The sequence below is a fragment of the Corvus kubaryi genome, unplaced genomic scaffold (assembly GCF_017639235.1).
Source record: "Corvus kubaryi isolate FWS band 111438036 unplaced genomic scaffold, C.kubaryi_AGA036_p1.0 split1-37355, whole genome shotgun sequence".
NCBI lineage: Eukaryota > Metazoa > Chordata > Aves > Passeriformes > Corvidae > Corvus > Corvus kubaryi.
In genome coordinates, this window is record NW_024582078.1 from 2,588,133 (window position 1) to 2,598,209 (window position 10,077).

The 10,077-nt window shown below is 52.6% G+C and overlaps 1 protein-coding gene across 13 annotated transcripts in view; it reads left to right on the plus strand.

Annotated features, from left to right (window-relative positions):
* NFASC (neurofascin) overlaps positions 1–10,077 on the plus strand; it is a 54,041-nt gene that overhangs the window by 23,779 nt on the left and 20,185 nt on the right. For 8 of the 13 annotated variants that reach the window (XM_042013334.1, XM_042013333.1, XM_042013343.1 and 5 more), the window contains 10 exons: positions 114–164; positions 4,308–4,419; positions 5,046–5,230; positions 5,790–5,921; positions 6,231–6,374; positions 7,180–7,291; positions 7,389–7,555; positions 8,226–8,373; positions 8,965–9,089; positions 9,850–9,876. In XM_042013334.1, the coding sequence (XP_041869268.1) occupies positions 114–164; positions 4,308–4,419; positions 5,046–5,230; positions 5,790–5,921; positions 6,231–6,374; positions 7,180–7,291; positions 7,389–7,555; positions 8,226–8,373; positions 8,965–9,089; positions 9,850–9,876 (1,203 nt within the window). The remainder of the gene's footprint in view (positions 1–113; positions 165–4,307; positions 4,420–5,045; positions 5,231–5,789; positions 5,922–6,230; positions 6,375–7,179; positions 7,292–7,388; positions 7,556–8,225; positions 8,374–8,964; positions 9,090–9,849; positions 9,877–10,077) is intronic. The other 5 variants (XM_042013337.1, XM_042013338.1, XM_042013342.1 and 2 more) reach the window with 2 other exon arrangements.

Below are 10,077 nucleotides of genomic sequence, written 5' to 3' on the forward strand. Positions count from 1 at the left end.
TGTCCTCTTCCCGCCCTGTCCCGTCCTTGCTGATTTTTGGGAATTCCTCGTGTCCCCTTCCTGCGCTGTCCCCGCGTCCCCGGTGCTGCTCACGGTGTTCTGTTTAATTGCAGAGAAGCCCCATAACGAAACGTCTTTAGGATATTCCCCCGCCATGTACCGCGGTGAGTCCACGCTGGCTTTAGCAGTCCTGGCTTAACCCAGCCCCGCCTAACCCCACTGACCCTATTCCCTACCCCTGTCCCCTTTGCTGTCACTGTGTCCCCGTCGTGGCCTCAGCTTCGCCAAAATTTATCGGCACAAATCCACCTGAGCGGCCACAAAACCACACAAAGTTTCCCCCCTTTCCGCTGAGCGAGGTTTAAGTGAGTTAAGCCCGACTTGGGAGGTTTGGGGTTTATAGGATCTTCCCCACGCGGCTGAGCTGAGTTTGGTCCCTCCAAAGCTCAGGATTTAAATATCAGAGGCCTCATCCCTCATTTCTGTGTCTCCAGAAAAAGCATTTCCAGAGGGAGCATTCCTGGTATTTCCAGCTGAACTCAGGCAGGGATAAAAAGAGGGGGACAAAAAGAGGAATATTTGGGTTTTTCTCAAATCTGGTTGATTTCTGTGCAGAGAGGTTGGACATGTGCTGGATGCTTCCACAGCCTCCTGCCCTTTGTCCGGGCAGGGAATTCCCTCCAAATTCCACCCCTGCTGGGAAAAACCCATCCCAAATGATCCTTCAGGAAAAAAAAAGCAGGATGGCTGCCCTGGGAATGGATTGGAATTGTCAGCGATGTGTTGGGGTAACGAGGGCAGCCATGGGGGATTTTAGGGAGCAAGAGATGGGGCTGGCTTGGGAGCACAGGGAATCCCAGGAATGTCACCGCCTCTCCAAAGCCACCACGGATTCCAGCTGCTCCCAGACTCGGAGCTGTGCTGGGCAGGATTCACTTCCCGCTTTTCCTGCTGCTTTGGGAGTTGTGCAGGATCAGCCCCGGGAATGTCCCTCACTGTCCCCACCATGTCCCGGAGTGAAATCCCTGCCAGAGCTGGAGCTTCCCCGGGGCCTGGCACAGCCCAGGGCACAATTCCCATCCCATGGGGACTTTTGGGGATGAGGAGGGCGTTTGGCAGCTGGGAGCAGGGAGAACGGGAATGTGGGAAGAGTGGGATGTGCCAGGCAGGGCACGGCCAAGGGAATTGGGATACTGGCATTGGGAACAGGAGAATTTGGAGGAACTGGGAAAGGCTCCGCAGCGGAATCGGCCTGGGAGGAAGCGCTGGAATGGGCTGGACAGTCTGGAAATACTTGGAAAAATGGCTGGAAAAGGGATTGTCAGGAAAATCAGCTCCGGTGGGCGCGGCATGAAACCACCTGGAGAGGAAGGGAGAGGACAAGAGGTTGAACAGGGACAAAGGGAATTCCAGTGGGGAGTTTTCCTGGGCTTCTGGATTTCCCACTGGATGTCTTTGTTCAGGGAGAAGGGATCTTAAGAGTCACTCGGTCAGGAAAATGGGATTTTATCCGCACAATCCCATGGATTTCTATTCCTCTATTCCATGGCTGCACGGGAGAAACTTCCTGCTGTTTGTGTTGCAACATTCCATGGAAAACTTCCTGGCTCCAGTGGATTCAGATCCCCCTCTCCCACCCCTGTGCAGACCTTGACTCCAACCCAGCCCTTAATTAATAATTAACCAATAATTAATGAGCTGGGGGAAAAAAACCTCTGACCTTCAGCCCTTTTCCTGGAATTCTCCCTGGAATGACATGGCTGGGAATGCTGGAGGCTTTGGGATATGGAGAGGGACGTCAATCCCAAGGATTTGAGGTGTTGGAGGGATTTGGGGCTCTTGGCTGCTCTTCCTTGGGGTGCTGATCCCTGAAATCCAGGCTCAGCTCCAGAGGCAGCTGGAAAAGGGCTCTGGAAGGCTGTGAATCCCATTCCCAGGGTGCTCCCGAGCTTGGGAACGTGGTATCTGCTGCTGGTGGGGATGTGGAGCATGGGAGGTTTGTGGGACACTCGTCCCAAATTCCTCGCCAGGGCTGGGATAACCACGGGAAATGTCACCCAGCCCTTGTCCCCAGGGCTTGGAGCGATGATTCCCTGAATTCTGTGGGCAAACCAGCCACAGTTATCAGGGAAAAACGATCCAAAAGGACAAATGGAAGATTTCATTAGCAGAATTTCCCACTTTTTTTCCTTTTAATGGAATTAAACCCCAGTTTTGTTGCCTTTCCTCTGTTTTTTTGGCAAACCTGAGGCGGTTTGAGGCTGGCCGTGCTGGGGCCAAGCAGCTGGGATGTGTCACGATGGGAGGAACAGAGCTGGTGGAGGAATTTTAGACTGGAAAAGAGTCAGTTGGCAGCTCTGGGATGAGAACTGGATGTTCCTGGGATGATCCCAGGTCACAGTTCCACAGTTCCCAGGTCCTCAGTTTGGGACCAGAATCGATTTTAAAGCCAAAATAAACAGCCCTGGAATTTCTTTTTCCAGTTTGGATCCATCCAGAGCGATGAGGGAAACCTTGACACTTCCAGCTGGAACTTCCACATGCTCAGAGCCTCTGGTTCTGAGGGAATTTCTGGCTGTTCCCTGTCAGGAATAGCAAAATATTATTTTGTATTTATTAGTAATTATTGAACTACTAAATTATTGCATATTAAATATTAAAGATTAATTATTATTATTAAATTGTTATTTATTGTTTAGTAATGGTGCTGTGCTGAGGCAGAAATCAGCTTTTTTTCCACGCTGTCCTTAGGTTCATTAAATCCAGGAGGGTACTAATTAATCTCCCAGATTTTTAATTGTCATCATTAATAAAGGCTCGTAAAATCCGGCTTGCTCTGCTTAGCTCTTCCAGTTATCCCACGGGATCCTGAGCCATGGGATCCAGAGTGGGAATAAATCCTGATCAAAGCCAATCTTGGCTGATCAAAGAATTAATTCCCACTTTTCTGATTTGGTGGGAGAAGCTCCCGAGTGTGGTGGAGGTTTGGGAGCCACTGGGGTGGTTTGGCCGGGAATGAGACTTTCTCTGGGAGCAGGGATGCAAACAGACCCGGAGAAGCCGACTCTTTGGGATAAAATCGGGATTTTGCTGCCCTGGTAATCCATTAATCCGTAATTGACTAACTGGGAGTGCACGTGGAGCCCGTGGGAGCGGTGGGATGTGGGTGTGGAATCCATTCCAAGGATTCCATGGATGAACTCCTGGGCTTGGGTTTTCCTTCGCTAAGGTGGGAACTCCAGGAAGAGCCCCTGTCCTCCCTCCCCTCCCCCTTCCCCTGCCGCAGCTCTGGAAGTTTTCCAAAATTCCCCAAATCCTGGTTGCCTCCCATTCATTGAGCCAAGGAAATTTTGGAGCAGCAAAATCTGCATCCCAAATCCTCCTCTGGCACCGGGATGGTCTCTCCCCATGGATCACTCCAGGATTTTTTGTGTCCCTGTGCCAACCCTGCCCATGCCATCCCATCCCATGCCATCCCATCCCATCCCATCCCTTTTCCTAATCCCATAACTTCCATCCCTGCTACTGCTGCTTTCCTGCCCATCTCATCCCGTTTTGTCCTCACTCATCCAGATCTAGGTCAATCATTCCACTTCTTAATGGAATTTTTGCCATGAATAATTAATTTTTTCCCCCTGCAAAGAGCCCTTCACTGTGTGTGGATCCATAGGGAATTGTCCTGTGTCTTCCCTTTGGTTTTTTCCTGTTAAACTTCCCTGTCCAGCCCTAAATGGGTCATTCTGGTGGCTGAGCCAAGGTTCCAAGGGGAACCGTCCTTCCAGGCCTCCAGGAAAGCTGGAAAACCTCCTTGGTGCTGCTGAAGCCCCAGAGATGCTCCGTATCCCAGAGATCTCCATGGAAAAGCAGCTCCGTGACTGAACAAACCCTTCCCATGCCCATTTTCCCCTTTTTCCCTCATTATGTGTTACATCCATCAATATTTCCCAATTTCATCTGATTCCAGCCCGTTTTCCAGAGGCAGGGAGGGCAGGAAAAGCGGGAAATGATGGAATGGGGACTGTCCCCGTGGCTCAGTTCTCACTGCCGCTCCTTCTCCTCCCTGCCTGCCCATCTTCCTCTCTCTCCCCTTTTTTTTTCCAATCCCAAATTTTCTTGGAGCCCTCCTCTCCTTTCCAGGCACATTCCTGGGTGAGTTCAGAATCCCGGGATGGCCGGGGAGGTGGCAGCTTCCATGTATTCCTGGAGACTTTTAAAAGCCCCGCGTTTTGTTTTGTTTTCTTTGTTTTCTTTGGTTTTGGTTTTTTTTGGTTTTTGTTTTGCTTTTCCTTCTCTCCCGCTGATTCCAGCCCGAGGGATCACGGAAACCACTCCCAGCTTCATGTATCCCTACGGAACTTCCAGCAGCCAGATGGTGCTCCGAGGGGTGGATCTCCTGCTGGAATGCATCGCCTCCGGAGTGTACGTACCACAGAGAGGGCGATTCCCGGCAATTCCCGGCGGGATCAGGGCACAGAATCACCCCTGGGCTGGGAAAAAGGGATCTTTCCCTCCTTTTTAATTGTTTACAACGCTCCCATAACCTGCTCGATGAGCCAACGGAAGAGCTGAGGTTTCCAGGTGTTTTCAGATCTTTGTCCAAGGAGAATTTCTCGCTGGGCTGTCCTAAAGTTTGGGAATTTCCCTGGAGCTCCTCACCGTGTGGTGGGGGAGGACATTTGTGCCCCCCAGAAGTGTCCTGGGCTTGTGGTCCTGCCCACACCAGCAGACCATGGTCAGGGATAGGCTTGGAGGTCCTTTCCACCCCAAACCATTCCAGAATTCCATGATCCTGCATTCCCAAGAGGAGAAAGTGCTCCTGACCAGCTGGGAATGCTCAGGGCCATGGTTTAGGGGTGGTGGTGGGAAGGAGGGTGGGATGGAGGATGGTGGGAAGGAGGGTGGCCCAACAGCTGGATCAGAGCTTCTCCCTGTGGTTGAGGGCTCCCAGGGGTGGGAATTTTACTGTTATTTAGGAATAACAACTCTTTACTTGGGAATCATTCCCTTGTCTTCGGAAACGCTCTGATCTGCTCCCCTCTCCTCAGACCAGCACCGGACATCATGTGGTACAAGAAAGGGGGAGAGCTCCCAGTGGGCAAAACCAAGCTGGAAAACTTCAACAAGGCCCTGCGCATCTCCAACGTGTCCGAGGAGGACTCTGGGGAATATTTCTGCCTGGCCTCCAACAAGATGGGCAGCATCCGCCACACGATCTCGGTGAGAGTGAAGGGTACGTCACCTTTACCTTCCCTCTTTGGGCCTGCCCGCCTGGAGCCAGGAGGGGACGTTCATGGAATGCTGGGAGGGCCTTTCCCTGGGGGGTGCGTCTGTGCTGCGTCCGTGTGCTTCAGGGAACCACGGAAGGGGTTGGGTTGGAAGGGAGCTTAAAGTTCATCCAGTGCCACAGGCAGGGACAGCTTCCATCATCCCAGGTTTCTCCAAGCTGGCCTTGGCCACTTCCAGGGATGGGGCAGCCACAGCTTCTCTGGGAATTTCATCCCAGCCCCTCCCCATCCTCCCAAGCAAGGATTCCTTCCCGATATCCCATCTAAATCCTCCCTTTTTCATTCTTCAAACGGCCCCAAAAGCAGCGGGAGACGGGATCTCACTGATAGCAATGGTGGTGGGTGTGTGTGGCCAAGGAGAGGGAAAGGGGCCTCCCCACCTTCACCGCATCCCGGGAAACCCGCTTGGAGTTTCCGTTGCCTTCCTCCCGCAGGGAGCGTTGGAGGGAGATTTTGGGGGTGGTGCTGCTGTCCCTGGGTCACTGGGGTGGGGCTGTTTTCCAGCTGCTCCCTACTGGCTGGATGAGCCGGAGAACCTGATCCTGGCCCCCGGCGAGGACGGCAGGCTCGTGTGCCGGGCCAACGGGAACCCCAAACCATCCATCCAGTGGCTGGTGAACGGAGAGCCCATTGAAGGTGAGTGAGGGACAGACTGGGCCTGCTACTCCAAAATCCCAGCCAAAATCCCATCAAAACCCCACCAAAACCCCAGCCAAGCATCTCCTGGCTGAGCACCAGCCAGAGCTGCTGGTGGGGTGCAGCATCCATTTGAACCCTCAACTTGTCTGGGATGAGCCCAGTTCACCCAGTGGCTCCCAGTTGTGGCTGTGGAGCTCACGCACCATGGCCAGGTTTGAACTGGGCTGAGCTGGGAAGGTGCTCCATGATATTATGGGGTGGATTTTCCCTTGGAATCGAATTTAAGGAGCTCTCCCTGTTTTGAAGCGTCTCCCCCCAACCCGAGCAGGGAGGTGGCCGGGGACACCATCGTGTTCCGGGACACGCAGATCGGCAGCAGCGCCGTGTACCAGTGCAACGCATCCAACGAGCACGGCTACCTGCTGGCCAACGCCTTCGTCAGCGTGCTGGGTGAGCCTGAGGGAATGGGAGCATCCAAAGCTCCAATTTCCATGGAATCCAAGGATGGCTTGGGCTGGAAAGGACCTTAAAGCTCAGCTCAAAGCTCAGCTCAAAAGGCTGGATGTGCCATAGTCCAGCTGACAAAGTGGTGTTGGGTTGTAGGTTGGACTCGATGATCTTAAAGGTCTTTTCCAACCTTTTTCCAACTGGTTTGATTCTGGGATTCATCTAAAATTCCACCCTCTTGCCATGGATGTGGGCTAGAACCTTCCACCATCCCAGGTTACGCCAGCCTGACCTTGGACACTTCCAGGGGTGGGGCAGCCACGGTTTCTCTGGGAATTCCATCCCAGCCCCTTCCCACCCTCACAGCCAGGACTTCCTCCCCAATATCCCATCTAAACTCTCCTATTTTAGTTTAAAATCATTCCCCTTTACCCTATTACCATATTCCCGTGTAAAAGTCACTCTTGCTGGTTTTTCCTGCCCCCTTTTCCCTGCAGAAGTTTTCCATGGGTTTTCCTGTTTGCTGCTCTGAGGGAATGCACAAAGGCACCCAGGCTTTGGAGCAGGAATCCATTGCCATGGATTCAAGCCGGGCAAAGGCTGAGCAAATCCAGGGATATGAGTCATAAAACAAGGCTGGATGGAGAGGGAAGGGGAGGTGGGCGGGAATGGAGAAACTCTACTGGGTTTTGAAAGTGCCAGTAGGAAAAATGAACCAAAAAACCTCAGGAAAATGGCTGAAAGGGCTGGAAAGGAGGAGCAGAGGCCATTTTTTCTCCTCCATGGCTGGAATTTTGGCTGTTGGCAGATGTTGCCCCCCAGATGCTGGGCCCCCGTTACCAGCTGATCAAGGTGATCCAGAACAACAGGACCCGCCTGGATTGTCCTTTCTTCGGGTCCCCCATCCCCACCCTGCGCTGGTAAGAGCCAGATCCCATCCTGCTCCATCCCGAGGGGTGGGAAAGGGGGGTTTCCTGCTTTTCCTTCCCTTCCAACAGTACTTTGTGGTGTTGGGAGGTTTAAGAATGGCCAGGGGAACACGCTGGATGGAGGCAACTACAAAGCCCACGAGAACGGGAGCTTGGAGATGTTCATGGCTCGGAAGGAGGACCAGGGAATCTACACCTGTGTGGCCACCAGCATCCTGGGGAAAGCTGAGGCCCAGGTCCGCCTGGAGGTCAAAGGTAGGGGCACAAAGGGGCCAAAATCTTGGAATTTCTGGAAGCAGCAGTAGGAATAGTCGAGGTTAAAATCTTGGATCTTCTGGAAGTTGCAGCAGGAGTAACCCTTGAGGTGAAGGGGGTTGGCTGTAGCGGATCTGATCTTCCAGCAGGTCGGAGCTGGGAGTCTGAAAATGGTGGAGATTCCATTTTAATGTTGGGAAGAACCAGGGCTGGGGATCGTGGAAGGGTTTGGGGTGGTTGTCGGGCTGGGAGATGCCGTCAGCAGCGCAAACACCGACCCCAAGTGTTCCTCGGGGTTAGCTGAGGGCAATAAAACCTTTTCAGGATTGTTTTTACCCCGCTCAGCAAATCTGGCTGCTGACTCCAAAAAATGGGTTGTTTTTTTAAAGACTCAGCACGAATTAGTGACTTATTAAATTAATGTATTTGTTCAAAGCTGGACGAACACCCCTCTCGTCCTTCCCAAGCAACCCCGCTCTCCGCTGAGTCCCTGAGCCAAGCCCCAGTGTTTTGGGACACGACCCTTTGTGACCCTGTGCAGACCCCACTGGGATCATGAGGGGACCCGAGGAATTTGGGACATAACCCTTGACCTCTTGCAGACCCTCTCAAGGTTGTGAGAGAACCTGAGGAGTTTGGGGTGTGACCTTTTGCTTGTGACCCCATACAGACCCCACCAGGATTGTGAGGGGACCCGAGGACCTGGTGGTCAAGCGGGGCACCATGCCCCGGCTCCACTGCCGCGTCAAGCACGACCCCACGCTCCGGCTCACGGTCACCTGGCTCAAGGACGATGCCCCCCTGTCCCTGGGGAACAGGTCTGTGCCCAAAAATTCCGTGGGTTTCTCTCCCAGGATTGTTGGATTTTTAGCAGAACATTCCAGGAGTCCCCAGGGATAAATATTGTGTTCCCACCTAAGCAACATTTGATGTTTTTGGCACTTTTAATCTCGCCAGCTCCCTCCAACAATTCCAGCTGATTTATCAGTAAATCCCGATTTTGCTGCAGGTTTTATTCCTGGATATTTTAAGACTTCTTGATAAAACCTGGGAGTTCATAACGAGCCTCTCCAAAATTAATGTTCCTCTGCTGTGCCTGGCACAGCTTTAATTTCCTTTCCATACCTGACTCCCCTTTCTTGTGATCTGATCCCAGGGCACGAACCCGGGGTTGGCTGTTGTCCTAAAAATGTGATTATTCCCCAGATACCCCCCAAGGCATGTGATTCCTTAGGAAATGAGCTTTCCCAGAATAACCCAGCACATCCTTAGCTGATAAAACCTCCAGACCGGAGACGTTCTCCTGCTCTGGTTGGGTTTCCAGCTGGATTCTGTCAGGGAACATCCAGCCCTCAGCGCTGCTTCCTGAATATGTTGGGGCAGAGTTTTGGGATGTTGTTTCCTTGAAGGATGAAGAAGGAAGAGGATGGTCTGACGATCTTTGGCGTGGCTGAGAAGGACCAGGGTGATTACACGTGCGTGGCCAGCACGGAGCTGGACAAGGACTCGGCCAAGGCCTATCTCACCGTGCTGGGTAAAGCCCTCCTGACCCCACAACTGAGTGCTTGGCTTTGAGCAGGACACCCCGACCTCGAGGTCAGGCTGGAAGGGGTGTCTGGGCTCCAGGATTGTTCCCTGGATGCTCAGGGAGGTGCTGGCAGAGCAGGGGTCGGCACTGAGGTGGTGTCGAAGAAAGTCATATTAGAGAGCAAAAAATAGGAAAGAATTGTTCTTGCACACAACCCAAACTATCCCCAGGTGGATGCTGAAGCTCCATGAGAACAGTCGGAAATTTGGGAGTGAATTTAGTGGGGTGTTGGGGTGCTGAGCAATGGGATTGGGGTTGGTCCTGGCCCCTTCGTGTGTCCCCTTTGCAGCACAGGGAGGAACAAACTTCACCCCATTCCCCATTTGTGCCACTGCAAGCTCTGCTTGGCAAACAGGGATTTACCATCCTCTGGCCACCTCAGATTCCTGGGAATGCCACAACCTGCCAGTGCCCCTCCACAGCTGGAATAGGAATCCCAAATCCCAAATAATTCCCCTGAGCTTGATTTATTTCCCCTCCCTCCCCCTAATGGCTCATTAACCCCACATCAGGCTGATACTTCCCTTTTGCTGTCAACTACAAGTGTGGATAGAGCATGGAGCTCTCTGGGGGATGGATATTCCTGCTCTGCTTCCCAAACCGGATCAATTCCCGCTGAAATGTGGAACTTTTATGTTTGCCAGGTGCTCCTTTGGCCACCCAAGCTTAAACTAACCCGGTTAACAAGCACTGTCTTACCTTGCAGCTAATCGCTTGAGAGATTTTACCAAAGGTAATCGTCACTCGTTCCTCACCTTCCTTTTATTTTCCACCTTGGTTTTCGTTTTCCCGCAACAATAACTCCATGAGAAGAGGGTGGCAGCTGGAAAAATTGGGTGTTGATGCTTCCAAGATGTCCTTGAAGGAGATAAAACTCCAAGTCCTGGCCGAGTTGTCCTTGAAGGAGCTGAAGCTCCAAGTCCTGCCCGAGTTG